Source organism: Rhinatrema bivittatum, chromosome 2, assembly GCF_901001135.1.
Source record: "Rhinatrema bivittatum chromosome 2, aRhiBiv1.1, whole genome shotgun sequence".
NCBI classification, from domain to species: Eukaryota; Metazoa; Chordata; class Amphibia; order Gymnophiona; family Rhinatrematidae; genus Rhinatrema; species Rhinatrema bivittatum.
In genome coordinates, this window is record NC_042616.1 from 724,114,069 (window position 1) to 724,130,588 (window position 16,520).

Consider the following 16,520-nt stretch of genomic DNA (forward strand, 5'->3'; position numbering starts at 1 on the left):
CCCCAAGCATATGACCGAATTCCCTTCCTTGCTTAACTCTCTCCCCCTAACATTTTATTGTAAATAATATACTTGTATCTAATTATTTTATTGCATTTATCTTTTTGTACAGCATTACCTTTGTCCCCCCCCCCCTCCCAAATTCGTTTATCAGTTTCATTGTAAAGCCCCGTTGGCTATTGTTTGTTCCATGGAAACCGATGTGATGTTTTCTTAACGAATGTCGGTATACAAAAACTTTAAATAAATAAATAAAAAATAAACATCGGGAAATGCTAAAGACAAAGTTCCTGGATGGAATAAACCACTGCTTCATGGAGCAATCGGTTCAGGAACTAGTGAGAAGGGAAAATATTTTAGATTTAATTTTAGTGGAATGCAGGATTTGGTGAGAGAGGTAATGGTGGTGGGGCCACTTGGCAATAGTGATCATAACATGATCAAATTTAAACTAATAACTGGAAGGGGACAATAAGTAAATCTAGAGTTCTAACTTTAAATTTTCAAAAGGGAAACTGATAAAATGAGGAAAATAGTTAGAAAAAAATGAAAGGTGCAGCTGCCAAGGTTAAAAGTTTCAACAGGCATGGAAATTGTTTAAAAATATAATTTTAGAAGCGCAGTCTAGATGAAATCCACGCAATAAGAAAATTGGAAGGAAGGCAAAACAATTACCGGCATGGTTAAAAGGTGAGGTGAAAGAGGCTACATTAGCCAAAAAAACATCCTTCAAAAATTGGAAGAAGGATCCATCTGAAGAAAATAGGAAAAAGTATAGGCATTGTCAAGTTAAGTGTAAAACATTGATAGGGCAGGCTAAGAGAGAATTTGAAATGAAGTTGGCTAGAGAGACAAAAACTCATAATAAAAAAACTTTAAAAAAATATATCCAAAGCAAGAAATCTGTGAGGGAGTCGGTTGGACCGTTAGGTGACAGAGGGGTTAAAGAGACTCTTAGGGAAGATAAGGCCATTGCAGAAAGACTAAATGAATTCTTTGCTTCTGTGTTGGGGAGATACCGGTTCCGGAGATGGTTTTCAGGGGTGATGAGTCAGACGAACTGAACGAAATCACTGTAAACCTGGAAGATGTAGTAGGCCAGATTGTCAAACTAAAGAATAGCAAACCACCTGGACTGAATGGTATGTATCTCAGGGTTCTGAAGGAACTAAAAAATGAAATTTGAGATCTATTAGTTAAAATTTGTAACCTATCATTAAATTCATTCATTGTACCTGAAGACTGGAGGGTGGCCAATGTAACCCCAAATTTAAAAAGGGTTCCAGGGGCAATCTGGGAAACTATAGACCAGTAAGCCTGATTTCAGTGCTGGGAAAAATAGTGGAAACTATTCCAGAGATCAAAATCACAAAGCATATAGAAAGACATGGTTTAATGGAAAACAGCATGGATTTACCCAAGAGAAGTCTTGCCTCACAAATCTGCTTCATTTTATTTTGAAGGTGTTAATAAACATGTGAATAAAGGTGTACGGATAGATGTAGTGTATTTGGATTTTCAGAAGACATTTGACAAAGTCCCTCTTGAGAGGCTTCTAAGAAAACTGAAAAGTCATGGGATAGGGGGTGATGTCCTTTCATGGATTATAAACTGGCTAAAAGACAGGAAACAGAGAGTAGGATTAAATGGTCAATCTTCTCAGTGGAAAAGGGCAAACAGTGTGATGCCTCAGAGATCTGTACTTTGGATCTGTGCTTTTCAATAAATTTATAAATGATCTGGAAAGGAATACAATAAGTGAGGTAATCAAATTTGCAGATGATACAAAATTATTCAGAGTAGTAAAATCAGAGCAGATTGTGATAAATTGCAGGAGGACCTTGCAAGACTGGAAGATTGGACATCCAAATAACACATGAAATTTAATGTGGACAAGTGCAAGGTGTTGCATATAGGGAAAAATAACCCATGCTATAGTTACACAATGTTAGGTTCCATATTAGGAGCTACCACCCAAGAAAAAGATCTAGGCATCATAGTGGATAATACATTGAAATCATCAGCTCAGTGTGCTGCGGTAGCAAGCAATATTAAGAATTATTAGGAAGGGAATGGTGAACATAACATAAGAACATAAATAAAATGGAAAATGTCGTAATGCCTCTCCATGGTGAGACCACACCTTGACTACTGTGTACAGCTCTGGTCACCATATCTCAAAAAAGATATCTCAAAAAAGATCTTCATTCAAAAATTGGAAGAAGGATCCAAAAGAAGAAAATAGGATAATGCATAACGTTGGCAAGTTAAATGTAAGACATTGATAAGACAGGCTAAGAGAGAATTTGAAAAGAAGTTGGCCGAGAGGCAAAAACTCACAGTAAAATCTTTTTTAAATATATCCGAAGCAGAAAGCCTGTGAGGGAGTCAGTTGGACCGTTAGATGATCGAGGGGTTAAAGGGGCACTTAGTGAAGATAAGGCCATCGTGGAAAGATTAAATGATTTCTTTTCTTCGGTGTTTACTGAAGAGGATGTTGGGGAGGTACCCGTACTGGAGAAGGTTTTCATGGGTAATGATTCAGATGGACTGAACCTAGAAGATGTGGTAGGCCCGATTGACAAACTGAAGAATAGTAAATCACCTGGTCCAGATGGTATACACCCCAGAGCTCTGAAGGAACTCAAAAATGAAATTTCAGACCTATTAGTAAAAATTTGTAACCTGTCATTAAAATCATCCATTGTACCTGAAGACTGAAGGATAGCTAATGTAACCCCCATATTTAAAAAGGGCTCCAGGGGCAATCCGGGAAACTACAGACTGGTTAGCCTGACTTCAGTGCCAGGAAAAATAGTGGAAAGTGTTCTAAACATCAAAATCACAGAGCATATAGAAAGACATGGATTTTCAAAAGGCATTTGACAAAGTTCCTCATGAGAGGCTTCTAGGAAAAATAAGAAGTCAAGGGCTAGGTGGCGATGTCCTTTCGTGGATTACATACTGGCTAAAAGACAGGAAACAGAGTAGGATTAAATGGACAATTTTCTCAGTGGAAGGGTGTGGGCAGTGGAGTGCCTCAGGGATCTGTATTGGGACCCTTACTTTTCAATATATTTATAAATGATCTGGAAAGGAATACGATAAGTGAGGTAATCAAATTTGCAGATGATACAAAATTGTTCAGAGTAGTTAAATTACAAGCAGATTGTGATAAGTTGCAGGAAGACCTTGTGAGGCTGGAAAATTGGACATCGAAATAGCAGATGAAATTTAATGTGGACAAGTGCAAGGTGATACATATAGGGAAAAATAACCCATGCTATAGTTACACAATGTTAGGTTCCATATTAGGTGCTACTACCCAAGAAAGATCTAGGCGTCATAGTGGATAGCACATTGAAATTGTCGGCTCAGTGTGCTGCGGCAGTCAAAAAAGCAAACAGAATGTTGGAAATTATTAGAAAGGGAATGGTGAATAAAACGGAAAATGTCATAATGCCTCTGTATCGCTCCATGGTGAGACTGCACCTTGAATTCTGTGTACAATTCTGGTCGTTGCGTCTCAAAAAAGATATAGTTGCGATGGAGAAGGTACAGAGAAGGGCGACCAAATGATAAAGGGAATGGAACAGCTCCCCTATGAGGAAAGACTAAAGAGGTTAGGACTTTTCAGCTTGGAGAAGAGACGGCTGAGGGGGGATATGATAGAGGTTTTAAAATCATGAGAGGTCTAGAACGGGTAGATGTGAATCGGTTTTTTACTCTTTTGGATAATAGAAAGACTAGGAGGCACTCCATGAAGTTAGCATGGGGCACATTTAAAACTAATCGGAGAAAGTTCTTTTTCACTCAACGCACAATTAAACTCTGGAATTTGTTGCCAGAGGATGTGGTTAGTGCAATTAGTATAGCTGTGTTTAAAAAAGGATTGGATAACTTCTTGGAAGAGAAGTCCATTACCTGCAATTAATTAAGTTGACTTAGATAATAACCACCGCTATTACTAGCAATGGTAACATGGAATAGACTTAGTTTTTGGGTACTTGCCAGGTTCTTATGGCCTGGATTGGCCTCTGTTGGAAACAGGATGCTGGGCTTGATGGACCCTTGGTCTGACCCAGTATGGCATGTTCTTATGTTCTAGCTTGGTTTGTTCTGTTTTCCTAATATGAGGTGTAATGGTGTTTTAGGGCCTGGTGTAATATTTGCAGTGTTGCCTTTTCATAAGTAGGGTTGTTACATTTTTAAGAGCTAGCAGTTAGAGCTGTTTTGGTGTGGGAGGTTTATTATATTTTAATTGTAATTTACTCAAGGCTGAGGGTCAAGCCCCCCTAAAATGCATTACAATAGCCCTAATGTCATATGTGTTCCAGGTGTCTTTATTTGTAGGGTTTTCTAGTTGGCACTAAAGTGGTGCATGCAAATACTTGCTGTGATATTTTTTTTTTACCTCAGAAGCCTACTTTAAATATTCTTTTTCATGTAAAATCTATTATAATTTTTTTTTGTGTACATGGCGAGAGCAAGAGGTAGGGTGCAAGGGTTTAAGATTCACCTAGGGCACTGAATACTCTTGCACCAGCAATGGGTTCCAGGGGAGGGGCTGAAGATCTGGAGGGTATAGGGGGTAACAGTGTTTAAAATTTCGGTTGCTGGAAGGAACTGGGCTTTTTTTTTGGCAGGCCTGAGATAGAGAACGAATGAAGTGTGTGTGGGAGGAGGGGGGCGCTATAATAATTATTCACACAGGGCAGCAAAAAAAGCTAGCACAGGGCCTGGGTCCTCTCATTCCCCCGCCCGCCCCTTGCTTTCCCAATCACCAGTAACTCCTCTTTGCTTATATCCGATATTACTATTCTTCCACCAATAAAAGCATACACAGTTACAATTACAACAACAAGTTGCTAAACCCAGCTAACCCACTCATTGCAACCATTCCTTTACTAAATAATTCACCACAGGTACGAGACCTAGGCGTCATTCTAGACGATCAGCTTAACCTTAAAAAATTTGTTAACACCACCACTAAAGACTGTTTCTACAAGCTACAAGTCTTGAGAAAGCTGAAACCCCTCCTTCATTTCAATGATTTCCGGTTGGTTCTTCAAGCCATTATACTATCAAAAATCGACTATTGCAATTCGCTTCTCTTCGGCCTCCCAATCTCATCCTTCAAACCCCTCCAAATGTTACAAAACTCTGCAGCTAGAATTCTTACAAATACGAATAAAAGAGATCACATCACCCCCATTCTCAAACTCCTCCATTGGCTTCCAATTAAGCAAAGGATTCTTTATAAAGTGCTCACAGTAATTCACAAATCAATTCACAATATATCCCCACTTCAGTTAAGCACCCAACTACGTCATCACTCTTCAGCTTGACCCATCAGAGGAGCTTCAAAGGCACTCTACATGTTCCTTCAACAAAATCCTCGCTCCAGAAACGTACCATATCTACTGCTGGCCCCATTCAATGGAACGCGCTCCCGCCAGATATCAGTCTAGAGATCTGCCACTCCACATTCAAAAAGAAACTGAAAACCTGGCTCTTTAAACAAGCCTTTACAGGACCATAAGCACTTTTTTCCCTACAACCAGCAAGAGTTCCTCATCATATCATTCTCCAGGATCTACTTGACTCTTTATCCATTCTCTTGCTGCAGGTCTTACATGACATCTACTGTTTTGCTTTTATGTTTTTTGTTTTTATTTATACTGCTCTATGAGTTTTGTTAGCTAATTTGTTTACATTACAATGTTTATTTTGATCTAGTTTACCCTTTTCCAAGTTCCACAACCTTGTTCTATGCAATGCCTATTGGCAAAAAATTTATGTTCAGTTTCAATGTAAACCGATGTGATTTGTATTTCATACAAGAACACCGGTATATAAAAATCTAAAAATAAATAAATAAATAAATAATAAGCCACTTTAGTTTTATAGTGTAATATAAAAGATTTTCTAACTTTTGTTGCGGAATCTACCTCTGAGCTGCTGCAGGAAGCCGTACCTTAGATCGTCTGCGCTGTGTTGTCAGACATCTAGAGGAGGGGAGGATAACATAGCTCCAACAATGCCAGTAGTCTTCAAATACCTAACTCGACCGCTGAAAGTGGGAGGGATCACCTTGCTAGTGTTTCTACAAATTGCACAGTGACAGGTACCTGTTACTTATGCCAACACAAGGGGAAGGGAAAGGAGTACTAGCCCACTTAAATGTGCGGCTATATTCCAACATTAAGCCTCACCTAAAGGTTCAGTTAAAATACAAAACCTCTTCAAACAGATGCATACTAGCTCCCTTGATCCGCGTTGCGCGGTCCCCAGGGGAGGCAGTGGGGGGCGCTCCTTCGGAACAGTGTCTCGGTGCAAGGTCTGCTTAGGCAGATAGAACGCTGAGCTCGTTTTCCCGGGGACGGGATGGGGGAGGAGCGCTGTTGTAAATCAATCGGGGGTTTGTTGCCGGGTGGGTACTCGTGCTAGGTGCCGGGACATGGGACCGTGGCCACTGTTACCTCGTCTCCTTCCCGCTCGGCTGCCATCGCTTCCTCTTGGAGTGCCAATTCCCCCATGGCAGCCTGCGCAGCTCCACACATCGTACAGGCCCAGAACCAAGGCAGAGCGAGGTCATCATGGGCACCACCCCCAGCTCTGACGTGAAGCGCAACACAAGCAGCAGCGCGAGGCGAGACACGGATTCTGCCCCCAGCCCTGTCGCAAACGTAAGCACGGGCACCGCCCCCAGGTCCGGAGCGAGGCGCCACACGGGCTCCGCCCCCAGGTCCGGAGCGAGGCGCCACACGGGCTCCGCCCCCAGCTCCGACGCGAGGCGCCACATGGGCACCGCCCCCTGGTCCGGAGCGAGGCGAGCCATTGGTACCGCTCCTAACTCTGTAGGGAAGTGAAACACAGACACCGCCTCCCAACCTTGAGGCACGGCGGTACGAGAAACGTTAGCAGGCAGGATCACAAACGACCACTTTCTCTTCCCTGTTTGCTGGGGAAGGAGAGGGTCAGGTATTGTAAGGAATTTACCCCAATCTACTATCATCTGGCTTGAAGGCTTAAATGGCTTCACTCTCATTCATAAATGTCAGATTTGTTCTATTTAATGTGACACCCCTATCGGGTCTAGCCACTAGATGCCAGTATCCCTCTATCTCTGTCCTTAGATCCCACTTACAGGCCGATACAGTACGGGCACCGCCCCTCTGCTCTTGGACGCGCGTTTTCCCTTACCCCTTATTCAGTAAGGGGAGGAAACCGCGCGTCCAACCCGCGGCACCTAATAGCACCCTCAACATGCAATGTTGATGGCCCTATAAGATATGCACGCGGGATACAGAAAGTAAAATGTGCAGCCAAGCCGCACATTTTACTTTCAGAAATTAGCGCGGACCCAAAGGTTGGTGCTAATTTCTTCAGGCACCGGGAAAGTGCACAGAAAAGCAGTAAAACCTGTTTTTCTGTGCACCCTCCGACTTAATATCATAGCTATATTAAGTTGGAGGTCCCGCAGGATGTAAAAAGTTAAAAAAAAAATTTTTGAATTTGGTCCGCGGCTGTCAGGCCGAAAACAGAACGCTCAATTTTGCCGGTATCCGGTTTCCGAGCCCATGGCTGTCAGCGGGCTCGAGAACCAACGCCGGCAAAATTGAGCATCGGCTGTCAAACCCGCTGACAGCCGCTGCTCCTTTTGCTCGCTCTCCCGCGGACTTTACTGTATCAGCCTGTTAGAAAGGAAGCCATCCATACCCTTCAGACCTTCCCAGCAGGAGATTCTGACTGGGTAACTAAATGCTATTTAGCCCAGCCATTTAATCACTCCCAGACAGGTCTATCCAGTACCGAGCGGTAGGAAGAGCTGCGTTAGTGCCTGGCGCACCCGCGGTTGCCGCACACACAGTGCAGCTCACCTACCGCTCGATCCTGAACTATAATTTCATGCAAATGTAAACCGCGTCTAAGAAGGGTCCGTGAAGCGTTAGGCCCGCGCAACCCATTTTACTGGATAGAGCGCCTATACAGTATCCTGGGTGCGCGGGCCTAACGCTTCACGCCACGCTGGTGTCTGTCATTTGAAATGACAGATACCAGGAAGTCGGGACTGCCAGTCCCCCCTCCCCTCCTCCCGAAGCAGGGCGCGAAAAGCAGCCTTGCTCCGGGAGGAGGGGAGAAGGGACTGGCAGTACGAAGCGGCGAAGCGACTTACTTTTTGCACCCCCCTCCGGCCATCGGACGACGTCTCCTACCTCCAGCTGCTCGCGGAGATGGACGCCTGCAAAAAGTAAGTCGCTTCACCCTGTCAGTGTCTCTTCTTCCCTCCTCCCGGAGCAAGGCTGCTTTTCGCGCCCTGCTTCGGGAGGAGGGAAGAAGAGACACTGACAGTGTGAAGCGGCGAAGCAACTTACTTTTTGCAGCCCCCATCAGACCTCTCCTGCTTCCCGCTGCGCGACTTACTTTTTTTTGCAGCCCTCCGGCCATCAGCAGGAACGGATCGTGGCTCCCCTGCCTCCCGGCGAAGATGGACGCCTGCACGGGGGAAAGCGGCCCCTGTGCGTGCAATTGGCCGCTCAAGACGTGACGTCACGACGTTTGGCGTCACGGCATGTGACGTCACGTCTTGAGCGGCCAATTGCACGCACAGGGGCCGCTTTCCCCCGTGCAGGCGTCCATCTTCGCCGGGAGGCAGGGGAGCCACGATCCGTTCCTGCTGATGGCCGGAGGGCTGCAAAAAAATGTAAGTCGCGCAGCGGGAGGCAGGAGAGGTCCGATGGGGGCTGCAAAAAGTAAGTTGCTTCGCCGCTTCACACTGTCAGTGTCTCTTCTTCCCTCCTCCTGAAGCAGGGCGTGAAAAGCAGCCTTGCTCCGGGAGGAGGGAAGAAGGGGCTGGCAGTACGAAGCGGTGAAGCGACTTACTTTTTGCAGCCCCCTCCGGACATCGGAGGGGGCTGCAACGTTTTTTTCGCTTTTTTTTTTTTTTTTTTGCTTCCGGAGGAGGGGAGAGGACTGGGGCTGCCCCGGAGACCGGCACCCATGATAGCGGCCGGGGCAGGTGAGCGGGGGCTGGGGGAAAGCTTGCCGCCTACCCTTACCCCTGCCTCTACCGCAGGGGTAAGGGTAGGTGGTAAGTTAGCAGGTTAAACGCACAACAAAACGGCAGGGAAAGATAGCGATAGTCGGGGCGCGGGTTACGGGATGCTAGGGAATAGCTAATTCGCTCGTTTGCATGCAATATACATGCCGCGTGCGGAAGGGGTTGCCCGGGGATTTTAGGACGAGGTAGGAGTAGGTTAAAGGGGATTCGGGATCGCAGGAAGGGCTAACGCGGCCGGAAAGTGAGTAGAATGCGGGTTAGGAGCGGGGTAAATGCGGCCGCACTTTACTGGATAGACCTGAGAGAAAGCAGCTGCAAAGAGGGCATGTATTATTTCCATATTTTGGTATGACCTCCTGGCCTTGCCCAAAGGAGATTTTTTTTTTATGGAGACACACCACACCATACACTTCCTGCCAAAGGGTCCGTCTTATAATTTACAGTGAGATAGATTTTTAAAGCCTGAGGCCTCTTTGGGGCAAGGGGCTTTCTTCAGGGGGCCAAAGACTTGTAGCCTATTCTACTCACTAGGTAGGCAAGCGGACAGAAAAGTTATCCAGATTAGGAGTTAAAGTATTTTTTGGACTAGAGAGTAGGGAGATTTTTGGATCTCCCTTCCCCACTGGAATTGCAGTGCTGTGAATAGCCAGGTCCCCAGATTTTTCCACCAGAGAAATCACCTAAAGTAATGAATAAGGAGAATGAACAACTGAATCCAAGGAAGAGCAAGAGAAGAAGATCCCATCCAGCTTTCCCCCCAAGGACACTGTATAGGCTGGGTGTCTAGAGAAGAGAAGATTTCTAAAAATAGGATTTTTGCAAAGCAAAGGGGACCCCCTCCACTAAGATTCCCACAGCACAGTCGCTGGGAGAGAAAGCGCATTTAAAATCACCATGGGCCTGTATTTCTCTGTCACCTTATTTATTTATGAACTTTTAATATACAGACATTTGTAGAACACATCACGCCTTTAAGTGTTCCAGGCTGCTTTTTATCAGACTAGGGAGAAACATTTTTTTCAGTGAACTATAACAAGAGCAAAACTGCATCCTATAACTATGAATCAAAATAAGGAACTCAGAGATGTGCTGGCGGCTCCGCTGTGTGACCTGTTCAATAGATCCCTAGAAACGGGAGTGGTGCCGAGTGATTGGAGAAGAGCGGTGGTGGTCCCGCTTCACAAGAGTGGGAACAGAAGAGGCTGGTAACTTTTCCTCACCTCTGTGGTGGGAAAAGTAATGGAGTCACTGTTGAAAGAGAGAATAGTGAACTATCTACAGTCAGGAGAATTGCTGGACCAGAGGCAGCATGGATTTACCAGGGGAAGACCCTGTCAGACAAATCTGATTGACTTTTTTGACTGGGTAACAAAGGAATTGGATCAAGGAAGAGCACTCGATGTCATCTACTTGGATTTCAGCAAGGCTTTTGATACGGTCCCGCACAGGAGGCCTGGTAATAAAATGAGAAGCTTAGGAGTGGGTGCCGAAGTGATGGCCTGGATTGCAAACTGGTTGACCGACAGAAGACAATGTGTGATGGTAAATGGAACTTACTCTGAAGAGAGAGCGGTGTTAAGCGGAGTGCCGCAGGGATCAGTTTTAGGACCGATCCTGTTAAATATCTTTGTGAGCGACATTGTGGATGGGATAGAAGGTAAGGTTTGTCTGTTTGCGGATGACACTAAGATCTGCAACAGAGTGGACACGCCAGAAGGAGTGGAGAGAATGAGACGGGATTTAAGGAAGCTGGAAGAGTGGTCAAAGATATGGCAGCTGAGATTCAATGCCAAGAACTGCAGAGTCATGGATATGGAGTGTGGAAATCCTAAAGAACTGTATTTGATGGGGGGAGAAGGGCTAATATGTACAGAGCAGGAGAGAAACCTTGGGGTGATAGTCTCTAATGATCTGAAGTCGGCAAAACAATGTGACAAGGCGATAGCTAAAGCCAGAAGAATGCTGGGCTGCATAGAGAGAGGAATATCGAGTAAGAAAGGGAAGTGATAATCCCTTTATACAGGCCCTTGGTGAGGCCTCACCTGGAGTACTGTGTTCAATTCTGGAGACCGTATCTCCGAAGGGACAGAGACAGGTTGGAGGCGGTCCAGAGAAGGGCGACCAAAAAGGTGGAGCGTCTTCATCGAATGACTTATGAGGAGAGATTGAAGAATCTAAAATATGTACACCCTGGAGGAAAGGAGGAGCAGGGGTGATATGATTCAAACTTTCAGATACTTGAAAGGTTTTAATGATCCAAAGACAACGACAAACCTTTCTGTTGCAAAAACAATCAGCAGAAACCAGGGGGTCACGATTTAAAACTCCAGGGAGGAAGACTTAGAACCAATGTCAGGAAGTATTTCTTCACGGAGAGGGTGGTGGATGCCTGGAACGCTCTTCCGGAGGAAGTGGTGAAGACCAAAACTGTGAAGGATTTCAAAGGGGCGTGGGATAAATACTGTGGATCCATAAAGTCTAGAGAATGCGTATGAAGAGAAGAGGCACTGGGGTGGCTTGCTTGCGGGAAAGACGGCTACTACCTGGAGATTAATATCCTTATTCAATAAACATACACACAGTTAATGTGACTCCAATATTGCTCTATGCTTCAATGGCAAGAGGAAATGTGGAAAAAAGGATTTGCATCCTCAAAAAAAAAGCAGGGGAGTAGCTTGCTTGTTACGGCGGTTACTACCCCAAACCAAATAAGCCTGATACTTCATTTTCAATGCATATCCAGCATAGCTCTCTGCTTCAACGGCAGGGAGAATGAAGAAAAGACAATTTATATTCAGACAACCACCAACAAGGAATGAATTACATAGTCTGGGTAAACAAATAAGCATGGGTGTAGCTTGCTTATTACGGCAGTTACTACCCCAAATCAATTAAGCCTGATACTTCACTTGGAATACATAGCCAGCGCAGTTCACTGCTTAAACGGCGGGGGAAATGATGTAAAGAGGATATATATTCAGACAACCAACAAGGATTGAATTGCACAGGCAGGGTAAACAAGCATGGGAGTAGCTTGCTTATTACAGCCGTTACTACCCCAAACCAATTAGCTAATTACTTCACTTAGATGCAGCTTCAGCACTGCTCTCTACATCAATGGTGGGGGTGGAAGGGAAGTGGAACCAAAAAGTTACCAATAAGGGCCCTGACTTCAGCGGTCAGAGTAACAGATAAGTATGAAAACAATTAGGTGTGAAAGCTTGCTGGGCAGACTGGATGGGCAGTTTGGTCTTCTTCTGCCATAACTTCTATGTTTCTATTTCCAGTTCCCCCATGATAGTAATCCTATGTTTATTAAATATGTTCAATGTATTTGACTTAGGAAACCTATTTTCCTGCATACTCTGTTTTTAATGTAAACCGGTATGATTTGTATCTGATACAAGAATGTCGGTATATAAAAATGCAAAATAAATAAATAAATAAATAAATAAAAAATGTGGGCTGCTGTGTTGGTTGCTTCCTGTTTCTATAAGAGAAAAGCATTGAGTGACTATGTTCCTTTTTCTCTTTCGGTAATTCCCTTTTTTTTTTTTTTTTAAATGTAGGCATCATTTGGTGTTTAGCAGCTTCTATCCACCCTTCCTTCTAATTTTTGTTAGAGGAGAAAGTTGGAATTTTCAGTGGAGTCAGAGGTTAAACAGGAAGAATGGATACCCACCTATTCCTGGGAGAAGAGTGGTACTCCACCAGTGAGCATCCCCTATGTATATCATGCAAGGAGGAGGGGAGAGAGACTCTACAGCTACTAAATGGACTAAAAGTCACCAGAGGAGAGTAAAGCTGATTTTCAAGACTAGAGTTAAGATATGGACAAGTGGGAATTTAATTTTGGATCAACTGCCCATCAGTATTGCCAGCCTGTAGAGGAAATTTCAATATTACCCCCAAATTGGAAGGGACAAATCTGGCTGACATGATTATTAAGTAAAATAACAAGCTATGCAGTCAGATTTGATTTAAAATTGGATAAATAATGGATTTACTGATAGAAGTCATATGAAGTAAATGGACTTTTTATACCCTAGATGCAGTAAAAGTTATGTTGGAGCCCTATTTCTGGACTCCAGCATGATTTACTTTACTAAAATGGACTGTGAGCAAAATGCACGGGCCTTGAGTATTGGGGTTTTTTGGTGTTTCAAATGTAGGGTATTTATATGTTATTCCCAGGAACAGCTGTTAGAAAAGAACCCCTCCTTCCTATTGCATCTCCAAGAGAAAAGAGGTCTCGAACTCATTTGGACAGTTTCCCTGGGGTTAAAGAGGGAAGACAGGATTTAAATAAGGTAGAATCAAAAAAGATGTGTAAAGGAGTGGCCTTACCCCCCCCCCCCCCCCTTTAACTTGTATAATACCAGGCATCTAGCCTAGTCCACCTTAAAACCCAGAGAGAGAGAGAGAGTTCTGTGGGCAGGACAAAAGGCCTCTGCATCTCCAGAAGGCAGCTCCTGAAATCCTCTGTCATGAAGTAAGCTGCCAGTATACTGCTGGAGATGAGCAGTCTACGATTGTGTGTGCTGTTTTGATTTAATAAAGTTGAAATCTATAAGAAGCAAGGCTGGAGTCCTGTTGGAGTGTGCCTCCAGCCTGAAAGTTACTCAGCTATCTGGATTGGAGATTTCTGCACAGGTAGAAACCCAAGTCTCCAGGGACAGAATAAAAAAAATAGAGAGGATAAGGGTTTGTTGCTGTATGTTGCTTGCCAAAAAAGCAGTTCACCAAGCTCTGTATAAAGCACTGAGGAATTTAAAAAAACAAACAAACTGTGACTCTGGGAGGAGCACAATAGCCAAAGGGGCCGATGCAATATAAAGCGCAGAAAGCAGGTGCTGAAAAGTCAGCACCTGCTTTCCTAATGTGTGCATGGCGCCCGCAAGGGGGGCGCCATGCAATATCCAAATTAGGGGGTCACGCTAGCAAGGAGGCGCTAGGGTCGCTTGTGTGACCTTAGCGCTTCCTTGCTAACGCGACCCCACCGCGGCTGCCGGTTATGAAGACCGATGCCGGTAAACTCAGCATCGGTTTTCTTAACCGGCTGTCTGCCAGTAATGAAAATGGCCGCTGATAAACTCTGCATCGGTCTTCATAACTCAGTGGTCTGCAGTTATTTTTTTTTAATTTTTTGCCTGCGATCAGCTATTAATGCCTGCTCCAGGCAGGCGTTAATAGCCGAGCGATAAATGTGCATCTGAGACACACATTTATTTTTTTGCATGCAGAGTGAATGAGTAATAGCCTCATTCATATGTATTTGCATGTGATGAGCGCTATTACATTCACTCTGCGTCCAACGGGTGCTAATCCCCCTATTGCATTAGGGGGTGGATTAGCGCCTATTTAACCCACGTCGGAGTGTGGGTTATACAGTGCGCTCGGTTGAGCCCTACCCACAGGCTAGCTGGTGGGTGTGTCAGGAGGAGTACCTTATATTGGGTAAAGAAGTCACTTCCCTGGATGGGATCCAAGATGAGTGAAGAAGCTGGGCCCAATGGGTTTGAGCAGAGTGGGAGGGTATGTGAAAAGTGGCCCTACAAACCCCCGTTTAACCTGTATGGGACCAGACATCTAGCCTGCTCCACCTTAAAACCCGTAGAGAGAGCAAGCTTTATCAGCAGATTGATGGCTTTTGCCTAGAGAGCTGATAACTTTTTCCTAGAGCTACTTTACACTGGGTTTCACAGGCTCTCAGCTTTATTTTGAAATTTTATGAAAGACCAAGGCAGACAGTCTCCCCACTGTGAAGGCTAAAGCACAATTGGGAAGGATTTTTTTTTTTTATTTATAGTTTACTATGGAAGGATTTCTTGATTAGTTTGACGTCACTAACCAGCCACATGTGAATCAAGTGGAAAAGTCTCTAGCCCTGATGGTGAAAGGAGCCTTGGTCTCATAGTACTGTACCTGGTTCATAACTCTTGGTGCAGACTGTGTGACAGCAAAGTGGAATACATAATAGACAACTTATTCTAAGTATACATAACCTCACATACTGCAAGGCCCATTCACATGCCATTGTACCTAAGTATTGTGGTACTATTTCAAAATGACTGCTCTCAGAGTAGCCACAGAACTATAAGTTAGCTGTTTGAAGATTTAAAAAAAAAAAAAAGATCAGGCTTTCTAGGTCAGACCACAGGCAACAAAGTTAGTCCCTCCAGTGTGGTGGAGCGGGCAGGTATATGGTATGGTGCAGCGGTGACATGCTTGTGCAGAGGAAGGTAGCAAAGAGCACAAGCAGCATCGAAGGTAACTCTCAGAGCATGTGTCACCCAAGTAATACCATCTGAGGTAGGTAGTGTATAAGAAGGAAGAATGGGGATAAAAAGAAAAAAAAATCAAATTTCACAACTTAAAATAAAACATTGTAATGAATACAGGGTAGGTCAACTACTTTCCAGATGAATAAGTACACCATCCAAGGCAAAATGACACCTTTTTTTTTTTAATGCAAACTTTGTTCTAATTTTCTTCCTGTTGTTCTGTAGATCTTCTGGTCTTTATCTGCCATCGTATTCTGCTCTTTTGTAACTGAATTGTAGGCAATTTAGTATTCAATTTTACACAGTTTTGCTACAAATGAGGATACCATTCCTTTCTCAAATATTTGGTCCATATAAGCCTTTCTACTAACTATAACAAAGACTGAATTACTGCTATTGCATTTTATTCTGGTGCATTTTCATAGGAAAATTCTTATTTAAGGCTTTTTTTTTTTTTTTTATTGGCTACCAAACTAAGGGCTCAAACTAAAGAAGCTGCATAAATAAAAACTATTGTTTCTTCAATCTGTCTTGTTATCTTTTCTCCAGTTCTTTTTTTTTTTTTTTTTTTATTAAAAAGTAAATTATAACAAAGAATACAGCTGGATTTTTGGGAAATGTTTAGTACAAAAGTGATGTGTTACCTAAACATCAAAAGTTGATGAAACTCGCTTCTGAAAAGAATTGACAGTTACTACACAAGGCGCTCAGATAGTCTACAAAGTTAAAATGCCCAAGCATCAAATGGGCTGAAATGGGTAATGAAGCAACTCTTTCATCTAATGGTTGACAACAAAAATAAAATTACAACACAAAAATGACAATGATGAACTTAATAAAAAAACAAAAATGCTATGCCCTTGATATATTTACACAAAGAATGCGAATACACAGGTCACATCCAAATTTTAATGTTCACTAGATGGCTTCCCCAGTTTGTGCACATAAAAAATATCGTTATTAACTAAGGACCCTTTAGTGATTGTGCGATATTTTAACAGTGCAAGAGCTCAGTTTAACCCAGAACAAGTGATGTTCTGAGACAGGGGCAAATGATCCAATATTTAAAAAGCTAAATGGCAAGGGTTCACTTAAGCAATTTACTATACATAATCATATACATAAGTCAGTCAAGTACAAATAAAATACCATAAAACAAAAAGCAAAAGGCA

At 43.5% G+C, this 16,520-nt stretch overlaps 1 protein-coding gene across 1 annotated transcript in view; it reads right to left on the bottom strand.

Moving 5' to 3' along the window:
* The window catches only part of RRM2B (ribonucleotide reductase regulatory TP53 inducible subunit M2B), an 87,890-nt gene extending 81,193 nt beyond the window's left edge, over positions 1-6,697 (bottom strand). Inside the window, exon 1 of the mRNA XM_029591835.1 lies at positions 6,483-6,697. Within this exon, the coding sequence (XP_029447695.1) occupies positions 6,483-6,563 (81 nt within the window). The 5' untranslated portion in view covers positions 6,564-6,697. The remainder of the gene's footprint in view (positions 1-6,482) is intronic.
* Positions 6,698-16,520: the final 9,823 nt, after the last annotated feature.